The sequence below is a fragment of the Schistocerca nitens genome, chromosome 3 (genome assembly GCF_023898315.1).
Source record: "Schistocerca nitens isolate TAMUIC-IGC-003100 chromosome 3, iqSchNite1.1, whole genome shotgun sequence".
Taxonomy (NCBI): Eukaryota; Metazoa; Arthropoda; class Insecta; order Orthoptera; family Acrididae; genus Schistocerca; species Schistocerca nitens.
Genome location: NC_064616.1, coordinates 828,750,855 through 828,776,634, shown reverse-complemented (window position 1 = coordinate 828,776,634; position 25,780 = coordinate 828,750,855). Strand labels below are relative to the sequence as shown.

At 41.1% G+C, this 25,780-nt stretch overlaps 1 protein-coding gene across 1 annotated transcript in view; it reads right to left on the bottom strand.

The window, feature by feature from the left end:
• Positions 1–25,780, bottom strand: part of LOC126248847 (E3 ubiquitin-protein ligase HERC2) — an 851,297-nt gene that overhangs the window by 401,423 nt on the left and 424,094 nt on the right. The window contains exons 42-44 of the mRNA XM_049950269.1: positions 24,441–24,653; positions 22,907–23,175; positions 17,639–17,855 (exon numbers count right to left, since the gene is read on the bottom strand). Coding sequence (XP_049806226.1) covers positions 17,639–17,855; positions 22,907–23,175; positions 24,441–24,653 — 699 coding nt within the window. The remainder of the gene's footprint in view (positions 1–17,638; positions 17,856–22,906; positions 23,176–24,440; positions 24,654–25,780) is intronic.

Sequence of the window (25,780 nt, the reverse complement as noted above, 5' to 3'; positions counted from 1 at the left end):
GTGGCACGCCAGAGGTTACTTTAACGTCTGTAGATGTCTCTCTGTTGAGAACAATATGCTGTGTTCTGTTTGCTAAAAACTCTTCAATCCAGCCACACAGCTGGTCTGATATTCCGTAGGCTCTTACTTTGTTTATCAGGCGACAGTGCAGAACTGTATCGAACGCCTTCCGGAAGTCAAGGAAAATGGCATCCACCTGGGAGCCAGTATCTAATATTTTCTGGGTCTCATGAACAAATAAAGCGAGTTGGGTCTCACATGATCACTGTTTCCGGAATCCATGTTGATTCTTACAGAGTAGATTCTGGGTTTCCAGAAATGACATGATACACGAGCAAAAAAAATGTTCCAAAATTCTACAACAGATCGATGTCAGAAATATAGGCCTATAGTTTTGCACATCTGCTCGATGACCCTTCTTGAAAACTGGGACTACCTGTGTTCTTTTCCAATCATTTGGAACCTTCCGTTCCTCTAGTGACTTGCAGTACATGGCTGTTAGAAGTGGGCAAGTTCTTTAGCGTACTCTGTGTAGAATCCAATTGTTATCCCATCAGGTCCAGGGGACTTTCCTCTGTTGAGTCATTTCAGTTGCTTTTCTATTCCTGGGACACTTATTTTGATGTCAGCCATTTTTTTGTTCGTGCAGTGATTTAGAGAAGGAACTGCAGTGCGGTCTTCCTCTGTGAAACACCTTTGGAAAAAGGTGTTTAGTATTTCAGCTTTATGCGTGTCATCCTCTGTTTCAATGCCATCATCATTCCAGAGTGTCTGGATATGCTGTTTCGATTCACTTACTGATTTAACGTAAGACCCTAACTTCCTAGGATTTTCTGTCAAGTCGGTACATAGAATTTTACTTTCGAATTCACTGAACGCTTCACACATAGCCCTCCTTACGCTAACTTTGACATTGTTTAGCTTCTGTTCGTCTCAGAGGTTTTGGCTGCATTTAAACTTGCAGTGAAGCTCTCTTTGCTTTCGCAGTACTTTCCTAACTTTGTTTTTGAACCACGGTGGGTTTTTCCCATCCCTCACAGTTTTACTTGGCACATATCTGTCTAAAATGCATTTTACGATTGCCTTGAACTTTTTCCATAAACACTCAACATTGTCAGTGTTGGAACAGAAAATTTTCATTTTGATCTGTTAGGTAGTCTGAAATCTGCCTCCTATTACTCTTGGTAAACAGATAAACCTTCCTCCCTTCTTTTATAATCCTATTTACTTACATATTCAGGTATGCTGCAATGGCCTTATGATCACTGATTCCATGTTCTGTGCTTACAGAGTCAAAAAGTTCGGGTCTGTTTGTTATCAGTAGGTCCAAGATGGTATCTCCACGAGTCGGTTCTCTGTTTAATTGCTCGAGGTAATTTTTGGATAGTGCACTCAGTATAATGTCACTTGATGCTCTGTCCCTACCACCCATCCTAAACATCTGAGTGCCCCAGTCTATATCTGGTAAATTGAAATCTCCACCTAAGACCATAACATGCTGAGGAGATTTATGTGAAATGTATTCCAGATTTTCTCTCAGTTGTTCTGCCACTAACGCTGCTGAGTCGGGAGGTCGGTAAAAGGAGCCAATTATTAACCTAGTTCGGTTGTTGAGTATAACCTCCACCCATAATAATTCATACTTCTATTTCACTACAGGATAAACTACTACTAACAGCGACAAACACGCCACCACCGGTTGCATGCAATCTATCCTTTCTAAACACCGTCTGTGTCTGTAAAAATTTCAGCAGAATTTATCTCTGGCTTCAGCCAGCTTTCCGTACCTATAACTATTTCAGCTTCGGTGCTTTCTATCAGCGCTTGAAGTTCCGGTACTTGACCAACGCAGCTTCGACAGTTTACAATTACAATACAAACTACTGCTTGGTCCCTGCATGTCCTGACATTGTCCCACACCCTTTGAGGCTGTTGCCCTTTCTGTACTTGCCCGAGGCTATCTAACCTAAAAAACCGCCCAGTCCAAGCCACACAACCCCTGCTACATGTGTAGCCGCCTGTTGGGTGTAGTGGACTCCTGACCTATCCAGCGGAACCTGAAATCCCACCACCCTATGGTGCAAGTCGAGGAATCTGCAGCCCACAAGGTCGCAGAACCGTCTCAGCCTCTGATTCAGGCCCTCCACTCGGCTCTGTACCAAAGGTCCGCAGTCAGTCCTGTCGATGATGCTGCCGATGGTGAGCTCTGCTTTCATCCCGCTAGCGAGGCTGGCAGTCTTCACCAAATCAGATAGCCGCCGGAAGCCAGAGAGGATTTCCTCCGATCCATAGCGACACACATCATTGGTGCTGACGTGAGCGACCACCTGCAGATGGGTGCACCCTGTACCCTTCATGGCATCCGGAAGGACCCTTTTCACATCTGGAATGACTCCCCCCAGTATGCACACGGGGTGCACATTGGTTTTCTTCCCCTCCCTTGCAGCCATATCCCTAAGGGGCCCCATTACACGCCTAATGTGGGAGCTCCCAACTACCAGTAAGCCCACCCTCTGCAACCGCCCGGATCTTGCAGACTGAGGGGCAACCTCTGGAACAGGACAAGCAGCCATGTCCGGCCGAAGATCAGTATCAGCCAGAGACAGAGCCTGAAGCCGGTTCGTCAGACAAACTGAAGAGGCCTTCTGTTCAGCCCTCCGGAATGTCTTTCGCCTCCTGCCACACCTCAATACGACCACCCACTCTACCACGGGTGAGGGGTCAGCCACAATGTGGGCAGTATCCCAGGCAGCCACAGCTGAAGTCTGATCGGGGGATGTGTGGGACGAGCTGGCCATCCCCGACAAACCCCATCTGGACCCCCACAGTGATGCCCATTGGCAACAGCCTCAAGCTGTGTGACCGAAGCCAACACTGCCTGAAGCTGGGAGCGAAGGGATGCCAATTCAGCCTGCATCCGAACATAGCAGTCGTAGTCCGTATCCATGCTAAATACTGTTGTGCAAAGAACGTCTGAACTAATCTACAGAGAGCACAAACAATTCGACACAAAATTTAAACAGTTATTAAAATACAAGATTGCCTAGTAAATGCAGTAATGCTGCTACTTGCACACTGCTGACACACTGCTCGGCGGCAGAAGGAGACTACGTGATTTTACACCATTCAGGTACTAAAATGCGATGCTAAAACTCTCAAATACTACAATACACCCGAAATTTATGTATTAAACTATGCAAGTACCCAAAAACACGCAAAGAAATTAAGAATTAAATTATGTAATAAATAAGTGAGCTAAGAGTATACGACTTGCTGCTAGCAGCTGCTTATCCAACGGCGGCAGGGAGCACACTGGCTGTGACCAACCGACACTGGCGGTTCAAAACAAAAACAGAAGACAGACAACTACACAAATTTACACTATTCAGCAAGAGAACTATAAAGAGAACTGTAAATGAAAGTGTCAGCACTGCAGGACCTGTAGAAAAAGTTGGTTTTGTGTCACCTAGAATGCATCTAAATCGCAAGGAACCTGTAACACAAATAGATGGTTTTAACAATGATGTTTCAAAGTGCTCCATGTGAATGATGAATGCCCGACGTCATAAAAACATGTTACAGTTATGCAGGAGAAGATTAGTTTCAATGGTATGTGCTTCATCAATGTAAAGAATTTTAAAACACATTGGTTCCTGATATGTTAAGGTGAGAGTTTTTAGTTCAAAGGAGTGACATAAGTGCAGCACGAACTATATCGAATATAAAGAATCACGATACAAGAGAAGAAGGTAGTACAACAGTGCATCACCTTGATGAAACATGGGTCAATTACCATGATTCCATGAAGATTTGCTGGAAAATGAGTGACGCTACTGGCGGTTTTAAAGTTCTTGGATAATTATTCCGCATGCTGACACTTAGTCTAGTTTTGTTTCTGAGAGTAAACTTGTATTTACATGTAAGAAAAACAGCAGTGACTACCATTCGGAAATGAACGCTGTCAGTTCCGTGACGTGATTCACAATTCTTGTCATATCTTGCTTCGAAGTCGACCATTGCCAGTTATAATTCAATTGTTACAGAGAAAACACCAAGTATGAACACCAGAAAAGCAGATATTTTTACCTGGCTTAAAAATAAAAATAATAAGCACAAAATAAATGAGACTTATGTCAATATCCTGCAGCCCGTTAATTTATACAAGTCATGTGACAGAACGTACACACAATTTCTTTGCACATGAATGGGGTCACACAGTTTTGTGTTTACCCACGTGTCACTGTCAATGTAGCCCTATGAAATTAATTTGGGTGAGGGGTTAAGGCTTTGTGGGAGACCAAAAAACCATTCAAGATAACATTCAGTGAATTGCTTGTGCATGAGGCAATGGACAACATCCCACCTGTAGCATGGGCACAGTCTGTGCGGCATGCTGGAAAGCTTCAGAAAGAATGATTTGACAGGGAAGTGATTATGGATATAAGCCTTGAGCCTATCATCATAAATTTACAATCAGATTGTTTGGAAACAGATTCAAATACACTCCTGGAAATGGAAAAAAGAACACATTGACACCGGTGTGTCAGACCCACCATACTTGCTCTGGACACTGCGAGAGGGCTGTACAAGCAATGATCACACGCACGGCACAGCGGACACATCAGGAACCGCGGTGTTGGCCGTCGAATGGCGCTAGCTGCGCAGCATTTGTGCACCGCCGCCGTCAGTGTCAGCCAGTTTGCCGTGGCATACGGAGCTCCATCGCAGTCTTTAACACTGGTAGCATGCCGCGACAGTGTGGACGTGAACCGTATGTGCAGTTGACGGACTTTGAGCGAGGGCATATAGTGGGCATGCGGGAGGCCGGGTGGACGTACCGCCGAATTGCTCAACACGTGGGGCGTGAGGTCTCCACAGTACATCGATGTTGTCGCCAGTGGTCGGCGGAAGGTGCACGTGCCCGTCGACCTGGGACCGGACCGCAGCGACGCACGGATGCACGCCAAGACCGTAGGATCCTACGCAGTGCCGTAGGGGACCGCACCGCCACTTCCCAGCAAATTAGGGACACTGTTGCTCCTGGGGTATCGGCGAGGACCATTTGCAACCGTCTCCATGAAGCTGGGCTACGGTCCTGCACACCGTTAGGCCGTCTTCCGCTCACGCCCCAACATCGTGCAGCCCGCCTCCAGTGGTGTCGCGACAGGCGTGAATGGAGGGACGAATGGAGACGTGTCGTCTTCAGCGATGAGAGTCGCTTCTGCCTTGGTGCCAATGATGGTCGTATGCGTGTTTGGCGCCGTGCAGGTGAGCGCCACAATCAGGACTGCATACGACCGAGGCACACAGGGCCAACACCCGGCATCATGGTGTGGGGAGCGATCTCCTACACTGGCCGTACACCACTGGTGATCGTCGAGGGGACACTGAATAGTGCACGGTACATCCAAACCGTCATCGAACTCATCGTTCTACCATTCCTAGACCGGCAAGGGAACTTGCTGTTCCAACAGGACAATGCACGTCCGCATGTATCCCGTGCCACCCAATGTGCTCTAGAAGGTGTAAGTCACCTACCCTGGCCAGCAAGATCTCCGGATCTGTCCCCCATTGAGCATGTTTGGGACTGGATGAAGCGTCGTCTCACACGGTCTGCACGTCCAGCACGAACGCTGATCCAACTGAGGCGCCAGGTGGAAATGGCATGGCAAGTCGTTCCACAGGACTACATCCAGCATCTCTACGATCGTCTCCATGGGAGAATAGCAGCCTGCATTGCTGCGAAAGGTGGATATACACTGTACTAGTGCCGACATTGTGCATGCTCTGTTGCCTGTGTCTATGCGCCTGTGGTTCTGTCAGTGTGATCATGTGATGTATCTGACCCCAGGAATGTGTCAATAAAGTTTCCCCTTCCTGGGCCAATGAATTCACGGTGTTCTTATTTCAATTTACAGGAGTGTAGAAGTGACAGTGGTATTGTGATGTAGACTTTCGAACAAAGTAATAATATTTCTTAGTATTAAAGACTCGTGGTATAAAAAATGTGTTTGTCAACATATCAGTTGTGTACATAATAATGAGAACTTCCCAGTCTTTTTGATTGGGACACTGTATCCTTTGACTTATTCAGGTTATAATGTTCAACATACTGCCCAAGGAGAAGTTAAGCTTGTCATACGATGTTGTATGCTCTAATAACATGTGAGAATGCAGCTGGATAAATTTGTCAAAAGCCAATATTTCTACATGAAAACCCCTGCCATTTTCATGGCACAAATGGATAAGGCCCTAAAATGCCAGTAACTGAAACTTGTCGAGATATCGGTTGTTTTCAATGTTATCAGACGTCATTCCCTACTGTTATTCACAGATGATGGTAAATTGTTTGCTTCTTCAATGGATTATAAATACGGTCTCTCACTGTAATGTCAAATGAGTTAGTTTACACTCATAATGCCCATTAGCCATAAAAAACATGAAAACTTACTTACCATTTTTACGATAGCCTTTTCATTAGTCTTTTCTGCCACTAATTCTTTTTTATGCACAGTGATTACACTTAACTACAGTCAAACACATCAACACCACACACTTTTAAAAATTCTATTGAGTAGAAGCAGTTGTCAAGTAAATATAATGATTTCAGTTTGTACTTGAAGTTAATTTTGTTGTGTATTAAATTTTTACAGTTCAAATTGCAATAAATGATAATTATTGCAAGCAGTTTTAATGATCTTGTCATTAGACAATTGTCATGTTGAGAAAAATTGTACTTCACATCTTCACAAAGCTGTGTCAGCTGTTTTCGTCTCTCGGTGTCACGCGGAGTAAATTTGTGGAGCAGTGGATGCAATGTCATCAAGATTTGAATTAATATTTCTCTCATGACGACTTATTGAAATTGGTTTTAATATTTACCATTCCTGTCATAGATTTGAATGTATAATATGATGTACCGTAGGCAAATGTGCCTGGCCATTGTCCACAGCAATGAAGTTCGGCAACGTGGACTTTGTTTGCCCGCTCTCTGCTGCTGCGCTTGTGCAGTTCTCATCCCTCCGCTGCTCCGCCACTATGTGTGGAAGCGCCGTCTTACATGATGTGAGCTATAGTTGGAGATGACTTTAACCTACTAGGTATTGACTGGGATTTCTATGGATTCAATGTAGCTGATATGGGCAGAGTCTTGTGAGAGAGTTTTCAACATATTTTCTGAAAATCATCTTCAGTAGTTCATTTGATAGCCCATACACGGTGGTAATATTTTAGAACTTGTAGCTAGCTACAAACAGGCCTGACCTTATCAGCAGATCGATCGAGAGAGACAGGGATTAATGATCATGGCGTCATCATAGTGACAATGCTTACTAAAGTTAATAAACCAGTCCACAAAGGTAGGAAGAGTATTTTTGCTAGAAACAGCAGATACACGGCTGTTAACACCCCACTTAGATAATGACTGGACATCATTTAGTTCCAGTGTGATGAATGCAGTGGAATTATGCACAAAGTTTAAACTGATTGTAACTCAAATTCTGGAGAAACAAGTGCCAAGTAAGCATGTTAAGGAAAGAAACAACCCACCGTGGTTTAGTTACAAAAGTCGCAAAATGCTGAGGAAGCATAGACTGTTGCACTCTCAGTTCAAACAAGAATGCACAAATGTTCAAGGGCAGTAGTTAGTAGAAATTCATGTACCTGTAGAAAGATAGACATGGGAAGCATTCAAGAAGTTCCACCATCAAAACTTAGCAAAAGATCTTGCCGAAAACCCAAGAAAATTCTCGCCCTATGTGAAATTCCTAACACGACTGAAAATTTCTATTTAGTCACTTGTTGACCAGTCTGGCGTGGCAATAGGAGACAGCAAAAGGAAAACTGAAGCTTTACACTTTGTGTTTAAAAAATCATTCATGCAGGATGATCATACAAACATACCATCATTTGATCATCACTCAGACTCCCTTCTGGAGCATATAGTAGTAGGCATCCCTAGCATAGAGAAACAAGTCAAAGAGTTGAATGAAATAAATCACCAGATCCACATGGAATTCCAATTCAGTTTTACAGAGGGTACTCTATGGCATTGGCCCCTTACTCAGCTTTCATTTATTGCGAATTGTCACTGAATGATTGTAGGAAGACAAAAGATGACTTACAGAAAATTTGTAGTTGGTGTGGTGAATAACAGCTCACTCTAAATGTAGAAAAATGCAGATGAGTAGGAGATCAATCCTGCAATTTTTGAATACAGACACTTTAATTAAATACCTGTGTGTAATGTTGCAAAGTGATATAAAATGAAACAAGCTCATAAGGACAGTAGTGGGGAATGTGAATGGTCAACTTCAGTTTACTGGGAGAATTTTAGGAAAGTATAGCTCATTTGAGTACTGCTGGGCTGACAGCAGAACGATTTTATTGCCGCCAATGTACATTTTGCATAAGGATCATGAAGAAAATAGAATTTTCGGCTTGTACACAGGCATTATAGACAATCATTCTTCCCTTGCTCTACCTGTGAATAGGACAGGAAAGGACTCGAATGGGACAGGAAAGGACTAGTAGTGGTAAAAGGTACCCTTCGCAACACACTGTATGGTGACTTGTGGAGTATGTATGTAGACGTAAATGTAGATGTAGACATATTATTTAGACATGCTTCTTTGCATCCTCCTCATTATACTTTGTTACATGGCTGAAGTGATAAGGAAACAATGAATAATCAGTAAATGGGGGGAGGGGAGGGAATGGAAGGGGAGAGAGGGGGAGGGGTGGAGAGAGGGAGAGGGGGGGAGAGAGGGAGGGAGAGGGAGGGGGAGAGGGAGAGAGAGAGAGAGAGAGAGAGAGAGAGAGAGAGAGAGAGAGAGACTTGGAACTAATCATAGTGGGGTGTGAAGGACACATTGGGGCTGCATATTGCCACTAAGTATACATGATTGGTTGGTTGCTTGCTTGCTTGCTTGGATAGACGTTTAAAGGGACAAAACTACTATCATCAGTCCCTTGTTCCTCAAACAGACAAGCCTACATCCCTATACATCAGAAATGGCCTACTGTACAAAACCCAGGGGAAGAAAACCTCAATGTCTACCAAAGGTCAATGAAGGTAAGATAAGGGACAAAGAAGAAAAAAGGGAGAGATGAAGAAAGATATGCAAGGTGCCTCATCTAGGGAGCAGCTGAAAGCCCCCAAAACCAGACTGCAATGATGGGCAAAGGAGGCAACAGAGTGTTCTGCCAACCCCTCAATGGGCCGGTAAGATTAAGTGGCCTTCCTTTAAAGTGAGTGATAAAAGCCCCCTTCATGAATAAAATGTAAAACTAAGTCAGCCACTGAGGCATTGCCTCATAATACCTGGGGTATGGAGTCCGGGAGATCGACAGTCTGCCGCAGGGTGGCTAGGTTGGGACAGTCCAGCAATATGTGTACCACCATCAAATGGGATCCACAATGACAGTGGGGTAGGACCTCACAATGGAGGAGATGACTAGGAGTCAGCCAAGTATGGCCAATGTGGAGCCGGCAAAGGATAGTACACTTCTTGTGAGAGGCCTGCATTGAGGATCTCCACAGATTCATAGTCTCCTTTATCACCTGTAGTTTGTTTGGTGAAGCCTGAGAGAGCCATTCCATATTCCCAATCCCTAAAACTTGACAGCCTAATACTGATCGGAGATCTCAAGAGGGGTTTACTCGTAGCCAGTTTCACCACATTATCAGCAAGTTCATTCCCCGGGATCCTGATGTGGCCTGGGACCCATACAAAGGTCACTGAGCATACACATTGTTCAAGGGCATACAGGGAATCCTGGAAAGCAATGACCAATGAGGGGTAGGGATAACACTGGTCAAGAAGTCACTGCAGATGAGAAAGCACTCACTGGTGTAGGAACAGATACACTCAAGAACATGAGAGATGCTTACCAACTCCACAGTGAAAACAAACAGCCATCTGGCTAGGAGCACAAATCAGAATGTCCTGCATGAGTATAAGCAAAGCCTATGCGACCAGCAACCTTCGAGGCATCAGTAGAGCCTACTTCTGAATCCTGGGATGGGCCAAGGATGGAGAAAAATTGGTGGTGAAGGACCTCGTGGTGAACCAAGTATTTCAGACCTTGCAATAAGTCAAGACGAAACTGTGGCTGAAGGATGCACCATGGAGGTGTATGTGAATGGGCCAGGAGAAGTGGTAGAGAAAACAACTGAAGTTCAAACAGGAGAGACCGGATGTGGATTGCGATCACAATGCCTGATCTGGGCTGCTGTTGTGGAAGATGGTTGGTTGGTTGGTTGGTTTCGGGGAAGGAGACCAGACAGCGAGGTCATCGGTCTCATCGGATTAGGGAAGGATGGGGAAGGAATTCGGCCGTGCCCTTTCAGAGGAACCATCCCGGCATTTGCCTGGAGTGATTTAGGGAAATCACGGAAAACCTAAATCAGGATGGCCGGACGCGGGATTGAACCGTCGTCCTCCCGAATGCGAGTCCAGTGTCTAACCACTGCGCCACCTCGCTCATGGAAGATGGGTTTGCATGTTTGGAAAGAGGAGATGGTGCCCAGAGACACCACTCGTGTAAGGTAGCGAGGATGTAGTGTCATGAGCCCTTTGCAGATCGTAGAAGATGGCTATACGGTGTTGACATTGGACAACTGTTCGGATGGCAGGCTGCAGGTAATGTGACTTGTGATCCTTCCCAGCCACCTTTCCTTCATAATATATTCCCAATAAATGTGAGCTAGGAATTGCACTACTTTTGGATGTTTATACTTTAAATCCAATAACAAGCCATGGCATGGTGACTCATTCACTTTGAATAGTTTCAGTTATATTTTGACAATGTAAGAGGTTATTTCAGTGTTACCCATATGTGAATTTTTTGTCTGTAGTGGTATGGCAGTAAGATCATCATGCATGAATGTGGTTTAAAAAGCATAATTTAATACTTAGGCTTGCTGTTTACTGTCTTCAACTTCAACTCTAAAACTGATCCATGACATACTGGATGCAAGATTTTGATTTGTTCGTTGGATTTACTTAGCAAAAGTACTTTCTAAAACTTTCTGAAAGACCTTTCAACAAGATCTGAATGTGGAAATTATTGTACAATCACAAGCAGCCTTATGTTGTGAAATTGTACCATTCATTGTATTTACAACAACTTTCAAACAGTATGGTTAGGTAATGTTGGCTATTTGACCTTGCTTGGCACACATTTGTGTAGAACACGATTTATAATGTTAGTTTCACATTTCATGGATCATCTGCATGATAAATCCTAATGAGATGGAAAAAGTCATTTTAAATTCACATCATAAATTATTTTGTAAATATAGCTACATGCTAACTATTTACAAGTATGTTTCCCTCCAGGGATTCCCATATCAGTTCACAAAGCACCACTGCCAAAATTGCACACTGATCAAGAATGTACTGATAACAAATTTAGCAGCATGCCTCTGAATTGCTTCACTTGCTTCCTGAAATTGAGAATATTTAGTTGAAATGTATATTAAGATGACCATGGGCAAACACCATATATTCTTCTTACTGTTTACTTCTATGCAATCTATACTTTCTCTCTAAGTGATGAGTCATGCCAGAAAATTATTCCATAAGATATTATTTAGTTGAAATATGCAAAATATGTTGATTCGTTTGTTCCCAAGACTATCAATTACATAAAGAGCAAAAGTAGCAGAACCTACTTGATTGAGACTCTCAGCAATACATTTCTTCCAGTTCAAGGTTTTCATAAATGTGTACACCCAAAAATTTTTGAGCATTGTACCCCATTTACTGACTACTATGCATTTCCTACATCAATTGTTGATATGACTACATTTACTGTACAGAACTGAATACTGAACGCCTGACTTTTTTCTGAGGTAGGGAGGTCTGGTACATGGTCCACTCAGTCCTTGAGAGCCAAACGAGGAGCTGCTTGAATAATGGAGCCACTGCAGCGTCATCAGCGATTCATCTCTGGCAATAATAGTTCAAGGGACTGTCAACACACTGATCATATGTCCCACAGTTGTAGATCACTCCTCATTATAGCCTTGGAAGGTATCAGTTGTCTTTCAAAACAGGTCCAAGGCCTAATCTGTGAGTGGTGTTTACTTTACTTTCTCAAAATTTAGAGAGAGTCCATTTTCCAAGAACTGCTTTATAATTTTTTGAACAATATCATTAATAATCTTTTCTGTTGCTTTCTCTCTAACCGGATTTATTATAACACTAGTATCATCTGCAACATGTACCAATTCTGCATGTTGAATATTAAGTGGAAGGTTGTTCACATATGTACACTGCAAAACAAAAAGGTATACCTGGAAAGACGAAATCGATTTTGATCAGATGATGGCATATGCCACCTGGGGCAGATGAACTGATAAGGGTTCCAATGTCATCTGCCAACAGATAATGTTGGGGCATAGCTACCAGAGTGTCGTCTGTGTCTACCCTGTAAGAGGGAAAGCTCACAGCCAGAAGGCTCAATGTGGTGCAAACATGTGAAGCAAGCAGGCAAACATGCCACGGACATGCACTTGTGCATGCTACAGTCAACTGTAAGAGTTTGAAAGAGATCCAATTGTAGCCATCTGAGTGGCAACATTGTCATTTCAAAGAATTGCCACACAAGTTGGACACACTGTGCCAGTAGTGCTATGACAAATCGTCATATTGTGAAGACAGCAGGAGCAGATTGTACAGCCACCACAGCACAGATAATAGCACTTGTGAGTCCTGAGGTAACAACAGGAACTGTTGTGAACCAGTTATTAGCAGTGGGACTATTGGCAAGCATACCTCTAGCCTGTCTTCCACCCATGCCACGGCATCGACGTGCACAGCTTAACTGGTACTGTCAGAGGACCACTTGGAAGATGGAATGTCATGCAAAGGTCTTTAGCAATGAAAACAGATAATGTCTGCACACAAATGATGATTATTTGTGTGCACAGTGTCAACCTGGTGAGTGCTTTCTCATAGAGTGCATTTGTTCAAGGCACACCGGTGCCACCCCAGGCCGTATGGTCTGGGGTGTGAAAAGCTACAAGTCTCGCCCACCTTTGGTGTTTCTGGAGGGGATGCAAACCAGTGTTTGGTACATTCAGAATGTTGTTAGATCCTTTCTTTTACCATTCTTGCAACAGGAAGGTGATGTGTTGTTCTAATAGGATAATGCTTACCCACACACTGCTCTGAAACTCAATGTGCTATGCAAGACGTGCAGCAACTTCCCTGTCCAGCACAATCTCTGGACTTGTCTCCAATTGAGCACATGTGAGGTACAATGGGATGAGAAGTGACTGATCAACCAAGGACTCTTACAGAACTACATGAACAGATTGAGCAGTTCGCATCTGCATTGCTGCCCATGGAGGCTACACCACACACTAATACGGGTGTTTCAGCACGGGTCGATAGCTGGTACCTCAGAACTGCTTGTGCTATTGATCTGTAAATGTAATCATTGCAACAATAAATCCTAAGTGAATCAGAAACCTCTAAAAGGATTTTTTGCCATCAGTGAATTACAAATAGTAGGAGACCCGTAACTGAATGTTGTGGGTCTCCCTTTGTGATTTCTCCCCAGTCACTAACATTTCCTCTCCTTCCAGTATTGTTTGAATTATTTAGAACAACTTTTTCATTCTGTTTGTTAAGTATGATTCAAACTAGCTGTGTGTAAAGAAATTCTCAGTTGAGCAATCCCTTTGGAATCTAAATTGTGATATGCTAAGTAAACTTTTTCTACCTAAATCTGAGACTACTCTTGAGTGCATTACTTTTTCAAGTATTTTGGAAATAGATGTCAGTAAGAAAACTGGACCATAATTATTTAAGTCTTTCTTAGCTCCAGCCTTATACAAACATTTCACAACTGCACATTTTAATCTGTCTGGAATAATTCCCTATGCCCCTAATGCATTACATATTACTAAGGACATTACTTATTAAGTTAGAACAATTTCTCCGAATTCTGTTTGACATTACATGAGTAGCGTATGAGCTTTTGTTTTCCACAGTTTTTTTATTTCTATTAATTTCAGTGAAAGATGTAGTTGCTACTTCAAACTGCTTAGCGTTTTATGGAATGACATTTTCAATACATTCTCTTGCTTCTTCAACAGAGACATTTAATCCTAATTCCGCTCCTACATCATTTCAAATGTTCCTGCTACACTGTTAAAAATACTTGTAACTTGTGAATTATCAATCACAACAGTGTCATTTAGTTTAATTGTTATACACTGATGGGACGAAAGTCATGGGATACTCCTTAATATCATGTCAGACCTTATTTTGCCTGGCATAGTGCAGCAATTCAATGAGGCATGGACTAAACAAGTCATTGGAAGTCCCCTCCAGAAATAATGAGCCATGCTACCTCTATACCCTCCACACTTGTGAACATGTTACCGGTGCAGAACATTGTGCACGAACTGACCTCTTAATAATGTATCATAAATTTTTGATGCAATTCATGATGTGTAATCTCTGTGACCAAATCATTCTCATGAATTGTCTGGAATGTTCTTCAAACCAAATACGAAAAACTGAGGCCTGGTGACACGATATGTTGTTTGGGAACATGAAGTCCATGAATCCTGCAGACAGTTTCAAAGTCGCTGAATGTAACCATATCCAGTCAATGATTGGTTTAGTTGCTCCAGAGGTTCCCATCTATTCTGTGTAAATGCAGCCCGCATCATTATGAAGCCACCACCAGCTTGCACAGTGCCTTGTTGACAAACTGGATCCATGGTTTTCTGGGGTCTGCGCTACACTCGAACCCTCCCATTAGTTCTTACCAACTGAAATCAGGACTCTTCTGACCTGGTCACAGTTTTCCAGTCATCCAGGGTCCAACCGATATGCTCATGAAACCAGGAGAGGAGGTGCAGACAATGTAACGCCATTAGCAATGGGACTCACATTGGCTGTCTGCTGCCATGCCCCATTAATGCCAAATTTTGCTACACTATCTTAACGGATACGTTCATTGTACATCCCACATTGATTTTTGCAGTTATTTTATGCAGTGCTGCTTGTCTGTTAACAATGACAACTCTATGAAAATTCCGCTGCTCTCGGTCATTAAGTGGAGGCTGCTGGTCACTGCGTTGTCTATGGTGAGAGGTAGTGCTTGAAATTCGGTATTCTTGGCACACTCTTGACTCTGTGGATATTGGGATATTGAATTCCCTAACAATTTCTGAAACAGAATGTCCTATGCATCAAGTTCCAGCTACAATTCCAAATTCAAAGTCTGATAATTCCCACTGCAGGGCTGTAAACGCATTGTAAACCTTTCCACTTGAATCATCTCAGTACAAATGACAACTCTGCCAATGCACTGCCCTTTTATACATTGTGTGTGTGATACTACCACCATCTGTATACGTGCATATCGCTAACCCATGACTTTTGTCACTTCAGTGTAGTATCTTGTACACAGATTGTTTGTCCCATCTCCTGTTTGACAATATCCTATATAGTTTTAATATTATTATCAGCATTATTAAATTCATATTAGTGGACATTTTAATGACTTTCCTTAAAATATAAGACTTCTATACATGATTCATTCATTTTCTGAGTTCTATATTTTCCAAAGTATTCGTTGTGCAAATATGAGTGCTGCATGAATAGAACTGTAAACTCACAGAGTTTGCTTTGTGCCCCCCAGTTTGCATTATGAATGCAGTGCCTTGACAAAGTGGCAACAAAGCAAGAAAAGAGTTTGTGTGTGTTGTAATATGTGAGATGTTTATCTGTTACAACAGTGCAGCATGCATTCAGAAGGAATTATGATCAAGAACCGCAATGTAAACAGAGCATTGCACACTGGTATCCACAATTTAGGGACACTGGTTGTCCCTGTAAAGAGAAAAGTACTAGTCAACCAAGTGTGTCAGATGTAAGAGTGGAGAAGGTGAGGGATACTTTCGTACGCAGTCCAAAAAATGAACAGTTTACACAAGCCACAATCTTGGAATTATCACAGCAAACTGCGTGGAAGATTCAACAACAGAGGCTAAATTTCAAACCGTTCTGTCTGCAGCTCGTGTAATAATTAAAACCAGAAGATTATGGCCGGCAATCAATTTTGTATCACAATGCACTTGAGGATGAACATTTCACCTCCAAGCTGACATACAGTGATGAAGCAACCTTCCATTTATGTGGAAAGGTTAATCACCACAAAGTGAGAGTGTGGGGCACTGAAAATTCACACGAAATTTTCGGACATGAACAAGATTTGCTAAAGATTAATGTTTTCTGTGCAGTGTCACAGATAAATATGGAAGGGCTGGTTTACCACCCCCCCCCCCCCCCCCCCCTGTGAGAAGACTGTAATGGGTACGTCTTCACTTCGCGTGTTGCGGCTGTGGTTGTTTTCACAACCGACTCCTGATTCCATGAATTTCATCTCCCAACAAGTTAGGACACCCCCTCGTCGTTGCCTAAGTTGGGCATTGCATTGCTAGGTTGGGCACAGTGCTGAAGTGAAGTCGCTCTGTTCCGTGGCCCCCACCCCTGCACCTCCCAAGGTCACCTAACCTAAGACCTCGTAATTTTTTCCTTTGAGGGTACATTAAGAATGTGTTTATGTACCACCACACCCAAGAAAACTGGAACAGCTTACAGAACACATTGTAATCAATGCTGTTGTGATGCCCACTGAGAGGATGTTCGCTAAGGCAAGGATTGAACTTGACCACCACTTGGACATGCGCCAAGTGACCAGAGAACTGAAACAATGATTCCCACTCATTTTTCAAGTCGGCATCTTTTAAGAAATCCACACTGAACTCTCCGCTAATTACTGTTTCTTCTTGTCTCATAGGCAGCTCAGTAATTCATCTTGGTTTCTCATAAATAAGTGAAAGTTTCCTAGAGTTGATCTGTAGACTTATAATGACAAAAGAAGTATTCTTCCATAACAACTCACAAGCACATGCGTCTGGGTTCTGATCGCCATGAAAACTGCTTGTTTCAACATTTCTGACTTAATGTCGAACTTTTACATGTGTTGCAACTCCTTACATAAAAATGACATTAAATTCTTCATCCCTAATTCTCCATTATCGTCAACGAAATTAACAATGTTGGGTAACCCTACTGTCACAAATGCCTATGGCCTTTGACTTCAGTGACCTTCCTGCCTGTTGAAATTTTAATCAATTAATGTTTTCTCATGCAATGTATTTACAGATCCACTGATAAAAAGCAAGGCTTTCACTACAGATAGTTATACAACTGTAGGCCATGTCCTCGGATGACACTTTCCTTGCTTCACTATCACAAGAAAAATTCTGAAATGTAGACAACCAGCTCCTCAGACTGAATTCTACTTTATAAGATGCCTAGGTGAAATCAATAACCTTACACACAGGTGCTGAATATATCTTCAGTATGTCAAAGTTTTGATTCATTACATAAAACACTCTGCTTTGATCCTCTTGAAACATATAATTAATGTCATCCAGAGGTAGCTACATTTTCATTCATTGTTCCAAGTACTACAACCTTTAATTATGAGAAGCACTACAATGTGTGTGTCATACAAACATTGAAATGCCTAGAGATTTACAACTAATGATACACATGAAAAAAAGTTCAGAAAAGGAAGACATTCATCAAGGAACACTTACCTAATGCCTTTATAGCACATTCAACATTCCGTCTGGGAAAACCCATTTCCGTAAGCTGTCCAACAGTTGGTGACAGAGAAGGAGAAGGTAAATGGACTTTCTTTGAAGCAACTTTATTACTTGCAGTTTCATTCCTCGTACTAATGCTGTCACATGGATTTCGTATATGTTTTTCTGCCTCATTGGCCAGGAACTGACTCACATTCAAAGCAGCTATCTGAAACATTAACAGCCTTCACAAAATTGATCTAGATTAAAAATTTATACTATATGTGTCAAATAATGCTTATGGAGCATTGAGAATATGTTCTCATCTATATAATGGCCATAAAGCATGAGCTTGAACCAAAAAATAAATATTGATCCATGAATTTTTAACATAAAAATTTTGCTCCTCAAGAACTGAAGAAGAAGGCACGTGAAGGCAGTACATCCCAGAGCGAAGATAAATGAACAGGCAAGTAAGTAAGTTAATGTAAGTAATGACACAACAGAAAAAGTTTAAATAACATTTGACATTTGACTATTATAAGCTGATATATTGTCCTACCATATAATTTCTCTCTCTCTCTCTCTCTCTCTCTCTCTCTCTCACACACACACACACACACACACAGAGAGAGAGAGCAAATTTCATACTTCTACTTCCAAAAATAGCAACTCCTGGCATTTATAACACAGATCTATTACATGCTATTTGGTTTAGCTTTACAGTGTTTACCTTTCTGAAGAGGATACATTCTGTACCTATTTTAAAGGAGCACATAACAAATGATAGTTGACTTACAGGTGGCGACTTGTGGTGAGATGTGTGAGATGAGAGTAGGAGTCAAAAAGTCTGTGTGCATCCTTATGAAACTAGATAACTAATATTTGTTTTTTTGGGATGGAATAGGGCACGGCAAGCCTGAAGGCAGAGAAGATTGGCAGTTTGAGTAGTTTTGACACTGCTATGCCGTTTTAAGGGGATATACTTTCCACTAAATATGAATATATTTTTCTTCTCATGTTGGCTACTACTTTATTATGAAAGAGATAGGTTAGGAGTTACGCGAAACCTCCAGTCAGACACTTGGGTTATATTAGCAGTTACTGTTACAACAATAAGATACAAATTTAAGCTCTTAGTTAATGTTTTGTGTACAAGTTTTCATAAAGTTGGTATTCTTACATATGTTCAAAATTCAGTTTGAACTGAAGAAGCCACCTTCCACATTGTCTGAAAGTGTCTGATAAGGCCAGATATTACGACTAATTTATGAAGTATGTTACCTGTAAATGATCTAAACATAAAAATATTAAGATTCCAGATATGCTGCACTTCTTAGAGTAAAACAATACTGGAAACTGTCTTTATCTTAAGGAAAAATTTATAATTACCATATATATATATATATATATATATATATATATATATATATATATATATATATATAATGTAACTTACCAAACGAAAGAGCTGGCATGTTGATAGCCACACAAACATACACACAAAATTCAAGCTTTCGCAACCAACGGTTGCTTCATCAGGAAAGAGGGAGGGAGATGGAAAGATGAAACGATGTGAGTTTTAAGGGAGAGGGTAAGGAGTCATTCCAATCCCGGGAGAGGAAAGACTTACCTTAGGGGGGGAAAAGGAGAGGTATACACTCGCTCGCACACACACGCATATCCATTCACACAAACACAGACACAAGCAGACATTTGTAAAGGCAAAGAGTCTGGGCAGAGATGTCAGTCGAGGCGGGAGTACAGAGGCAAAGATGATGTTGAATGACAGGTGAGGTATGAGCGGCAGCAACTTGAAATTAGCGGAGGTTGAGGCCTGGTGGGTAATGGGAAGAGAGTATATACTGAAGGGCAAGTTCCCATCTCCAGAGTTCTGACAGGTTGGTGTTGGTGGGAAGTATCCAGATAACCCGGACGGTGTAACACTGTGCCAAGATGTGGTGGCCATGCACCAAGGCATGTTTAGCCACAGGGTGATCCTCATTACCAACAAACACTGTCTGCCTGTGTCCATTCATGCGAATAGACAGTTTGTTGCTGGTCATTCCCACATAGAAAGCTTCACAGTGTAGGCAGGTCAGTTGGTAAATCATGTGGGTGCTTTCACACGTGGCTCTGCCTCTCCTTTTTTTCCCCCTAAGGTAAGTCTTTCCTCTCCCGGGATTGGAATGACTCCTTACCCTCTCCCTTAAAACCCACATCCTTTCATCTTTCCCTCTCCTTCCCTCTTTCCTGATGAAGCAACCATTGGTTGCGAAAGCTTGAATTTTGTGTGTATGTTTGTGTGTCTATCAACATGCCAGCGCTTTCGTTTGGTAAGTTACATCCACTCGCAACTACAGCGAGGGAAACATGGCTGTCTGTATGCCTCTATATGAGCCCTAATTTCTCAAATCTTATCTTCGTGGTCCATATGTGCAATGTATGTTGGCAGCAGTAGAATCGTTCAGCAGTCAGCTTCAAATGCTGGTTCTCTAAATTTTCTCAATTGTGCTTCACGGAAAGACCTTCACCTTCACTCCACGGATTATCATTTGAGTTCCTTATGTGTTGTTCAGACCTACCAGTAACAAATCTAGCAGCCCGCCTCTGAACTGCTTCAACGTCTTCCTTCAGTCCGATCTGGTACGGATCCCAAACACTTGTGCAGTACTCAAGAATAGATTGTACCAGCATCCTATATGAGGTCTCCTGTACAGCTGAACCACTTTATCCTAAAATTCTCCAAATAAACGGAATTCAACCATTCACCTTCCCTACCACAGTTCTCATATGCTCATTCCACCTCACATCGCTTTGCAATGTTACACCTGGATATTTTAACAATTTAACTGTGTTAAGCAGGACACTAGTAATACTGTATCCGAACATTACAGGTTTGATCTTCCTACTCACCTGCATTAACTTACATTTTTCCACATTTGGGGCTAGATGCAATCATCACACCAAATGGAAATTTTGTCTAAGTCATCTTGTATCTGCCTGTAGTCACTCACCTTCGACACCTTACTGTACACCACAGCATCAACAGATTGCTGCCCACCCTTTCAGCCACATCATGTATGTCTACAGAGAACGACAGTGGCCCTATCACACTTCCCTGGGGCACTCCTGATGATACCATTGTCTCTGATGAACACTTGTCGTCGAGGAAAACATAATGGGTTCCATTATTTAAGAAATCTTCAAACCACTCGCATATCTGTGAACTTATTCCATATGCTCATGCCTTTGTTAACAGCCTACAATGAGGCACATTGTCAAATGCTTTCCGGAAATCTAGAAATGTGGAATCTGCTTGTTGACCTTCATCCATAATTCTCAGTATTTCATGTGAGAAAAGGGCAAGCTGAATTCCGCATGAGCAATGCTTTCTAAAACCATTCTGAATCGTGCACATAGCTACCCAGCCTCAAGAAAGTTTATTATATATAAACTGAGAAATCTTCAAGGATTCTGCAGCAAATGGAAGTTAGGGATATTGGTCTGTAATTTTGTGGGTCCTTTCTGTTACCTTTCTTATATACTGGAGTCATCTGTGCTTTTTTCCAAGTTGCTTGGGACCTTGCGCTGGGTGAAGGACTATGCCAGGTATGCTTACTACTGTGTCGTCAATATGGCAGTCTGTCCAATGGTCAAATGACGGTATATTTGTACGATTCTTCTGTGTGAACGATTTCTTGAACATGAAATTTAAAACTTCAGATTTTGTATTGCTATCTTCAACTGCCACACCAGACTGGTCAACAAGAGACTGAGTGGATGCCTTAGACCTGCTTAGCAATTCTACATACGGCTAGAGTTTTATTTGTGGGACTTCCAGTCTAATCTGGAAATGGTCCTTATTTGGCTTCCACCCACAATGTACTTTTGTTTGTATGTGCAGAAGCCTGTCATTTAATGCTATTTGGACTACACCTAGAAAAAACATACCTGTGTTTTTGAAAGGAGATAGCAAAAATAAAATAAAAGACAAAAAATGCAGCTGCTCTAAACATGTCAAATCTAACAGCTGAGTCACTTCCTTTGAGTACCACTGCATGTGATGCCACATAATGATACACTACATGTTTTCTTCACAGTACACTAGTAGCTACAAAAGTTCCTAAAAATTTTACGAAACACTGATACAACTCTGTTCGTACTACACAAGAATATTTACTTGATCGAAATCAGTGTTAAACTATGTGCACCACAATTCTTAAAGGCTTTTTTTCTGTCTCAGTCAATCTAATCTGTAATTTGGAATTAAACTACTCTAGAAACCATTCTACTACCTCTATCAGATGACAGTTTCTTTTTCTGTTACTTATCATAAATTTGTACCATCAAAACAAAAGTCTTTTGTGTCCCACAGAGATACTTACTCATTAGGAATTTCAATTCTGGGCCCACACCTGCCCAAGGTTTCCCTCCTAGATAAGGTTTCAGATTAAGAAACTGTCACGAGAAGAGCCTACTACACATGTATTCACATCACTAGCACTCTTCAATTTAATAATATACAACTATCATAACACTAGTTAACTGAATGAACAGGCACAAATTACAACTACATAAGATGCTTATTTCTTTATGGCTAAATAACAACAATGTTTTACACGTGTTTTACTGTCATATCAGTCCACACTGCTGCACTCTAATTCCGATAACATGACTCCTCAAACATTAGCTATCTTCCATCTTTAGTATACCTTGCCCACAAACAATTGTGCAAGATGGTACAGTGGTTGAGAATTTGGATTTTAATCAGAAAAAGTGAATTTCAAATCATTGTCTACCCACTCAACTTTAAGCAAATTCCAGGACTGTTCTTCACATAATACTTCGGATTATAACTATACCATCCTTACCCAAATGAGCTATAGTTCTGACTCTAACCTATTACTTATTGATCTTGTCACCTGATTATGACAACAAGACATATAATTTTCTTCTACAAAAATGCAAAAGCCTTTTAGATTTAATGGCAGCTATATCTATCAAAGATCTTCAGTGAACTGATCCATATTCAGTGTTTCCTAGACAGCCATAATTATCGTTGCAGAGTTTGTACCATTTTATGCCTACAGTGGGACATGTTCACATTATAAAATCAATACTATTACATTTTCACTCCACAAAATATTTCTTTGTAAAATTTCTATTGCATTTTCTTGTGACAGTTTATTAACGTGAGAATGAAAATCTGTATCACTGCAACTGATTTAGTTAAAAGTACATTCTTTACACAAAAATAATCCATTTCTGATTTCTTACCTGTAAATCTGATTTTGTATAGGAAGCTTTCACAGGTGATGGCTGTGTAGCTTTAACTATGAGTTTTTGAATTAGAAGAGTTTCTGCATCTGGGTCAATGTCAAAATCAATATCTTCCTCTTCATTTAAGGCCTCAAGACAAGATGTTTCTAAAGAATGGTGTTTTAAAGCACGGCGTAACAACGTCTGATGCCTGAACAACTCTGCACAAGCATTGAGGGCTGCCAGCTGGAGCTGTTGTGTCCTCAGCAAACCAACTTCCAGTGATTCTAGAGAAATTAAGATAAATTTTGGTTTGTCATTTCTTTTGAAATGTGGCAGGCAGCAATGCACAAAAATTTGCCCAGACTAGCAGCATATCATTCCTATTATTTTAATGTAACATTAGTGGTGCAACTTGGTTGTGATGTAAACAATATGCATTTAATTTTTTATAATTACATTTTTATACTGTTTACACATACCTCATGAAGGAACCATATCTGAGGGGTAACACTATAATTTATTATATACTACCAACATATGTACTGGACACAGTTAAAAGAGTGTGAACCAATAAGTTAGTCTTCCTTCAATAGAGCAATCTGAGAATTTTATGGTATGTTGATAATTTTTACTTTTTGACTGTGTAACTGTAACTGAATGAAACACAATTTTCATGCCATATGCATTTTGCCTATATTCTTTGCAAGGCATTTTCAGTGGCCTTGAATATGTAAATATTTTTATTATTTAGTTTACATTTTGGGACCATGTATGTATAGGTTATAAACAGTTGTGGTGGTTGGCTTTTCTATGGGATAGTAATATTTAAAAATATTACTAAACGAAATAGTAAAAATATTTACACATTCCAAGCCACTGAAGATGCCTTGCAAAGAATAAAGGCAAAACACGTATGGCACGAAAATTGTGTTTCATCCAGTTGTAGTTATACAGTCCAAAAGTAAAAGTTATCAACATACTGTAATATTACTTGCAACTGAGGATGACATAACTAAAAAAGTTGAAGATGTCAATATCAGAATTCTTAATGGACTCTCTCAAAGTTTCATCCTGGACTACCTAATTTCTTTTGTTCCTTTCTCCACAGGAGCCTTCCTCCTAACCATGCAGGATTAACACTCCTGAGAAAAAGGATATGTTGGAGATTTCTTACTCAGTACTGGTTTATTAGGTCAATCACATTTTTTTCTGTACCAATCAAGAATGATACTGCCAGTACTATCAAAACTACAAAACTGAGTGCAAAAACATATGTTAACTTTATGCCAAAACAAAACCTGTCACTCAGTAAAAGTACATAATCTAAAATATGGAGAAGATAAAAGTTTGACAGATAATCCTAACTTATATGTCACAGTCTCTCAAAGCTAATGTTCATGCTTTACACTGAGAAAAAAAATAATATATCTACAAAAATTACAATAATCGTACTGCTACTACTGTTTTGTTCACAATAAAATGTAACACTCAAAAACGCTCAACCATAATGAAAAAAACAATAAAATTGTCAAAATATGAAGTTAAATACCTAATACTGGATGTCGTGTATCAGACTGGCAAGCAGTCAGTGTAAAAAGTTTGGCCCACATTTTAAATATTTCTTCTGTAGTCATCACTTTATCCATAGAGAATGCCATTACTGGCCTAGGTGAGACATTTGCCAGAGAAAACTTTTTCAGTTCACCACTTTCTCGCAACTGGATAATCAGTTTACTATGTTGACTAATCTGGCAAAGGGTACCTGTAAGAAGATTCACAGATAAGAAGACATATATTCCAAAAGGAATAGATCACTCTCACCACAAAAAATTGCAAAAGTTAAAATTAAGCAGCTTATTCTGAAAAATTCTGTTCTACCCTTTACAAAACTATTATCCTTTGGATTAATTTTCAAACATTTCATGAGGTGTAGGATTTTAAGACTGATTACAATAAAGAATTCATGTTTAGTGTTATTTGTCAATAAATTTATTTATCATCATAGAAGGTGCTCTGATAGTATCTACACTCCCAAATTTACAAGGCGACACTATGGCTGGCCATTATGCCTAATTACCTGTAGGAGGTCAAATCCCAGTACTGATGATAGACAAAATAACAGTAGAAAAAAGAAATCTACTCTTAGCTGCAGACCTGTTACTACCTTCATCAGACAGGAAAGAGGAGCATATTTCAGAAAGTTGGGACGTAGGTGCAGATTTCTCAAACCCCGGGACCCAACAGATGTCAGATTGGTGAAAGAAAAGACAGGAGGTTGTAAGGAAAGAGTAAGAGGTTTTAGGAAGTTGAAGGAAGTACATTGGTAACCACTGTGCCACCAATTCAATTTCTAATACAACTTTACAGTAATCACCATCAATTGCAAAATCTTTGAATACCTTTCACAGCACAAGGTGACTGTAATTTACTGCAGAAAGTTACACTGGCAAGTCCTCAGTGAAATAAAAACAAGAACAGATTTAGAAATAAAAAATAAAAAGAAAACAAAAAAACTGATCCCTACAGCTGAGGCATCAACAAGCTTTGGGGTAATATCAGAGATAACACACACAAATGTACACATGCACTCACACACTCACACTCCCACAGAGAGAGAGTGAGAGAGGGGGGGAGGGAGGGAGGGAGGGGGGAGGAGGAGGGGGTACATTGCACCGAGGCCCTAATGGGGTGAGATATTGTGGCTGGAGAGGCTGAGAGGAGCAAGGAGTGTAGACAGAGGGGCAGCAAAGGGACAGGATAGGGGTATGACACCAGTGAGCTCTTCCTTATGCAGGAAAGGGAAGTCATATGTCATACACAATGAAATAGATAACTTGGTTTAAGGTGATGGTGATTGTGATGGCGAAGAGCTGGGTAGACTAAGGAAGA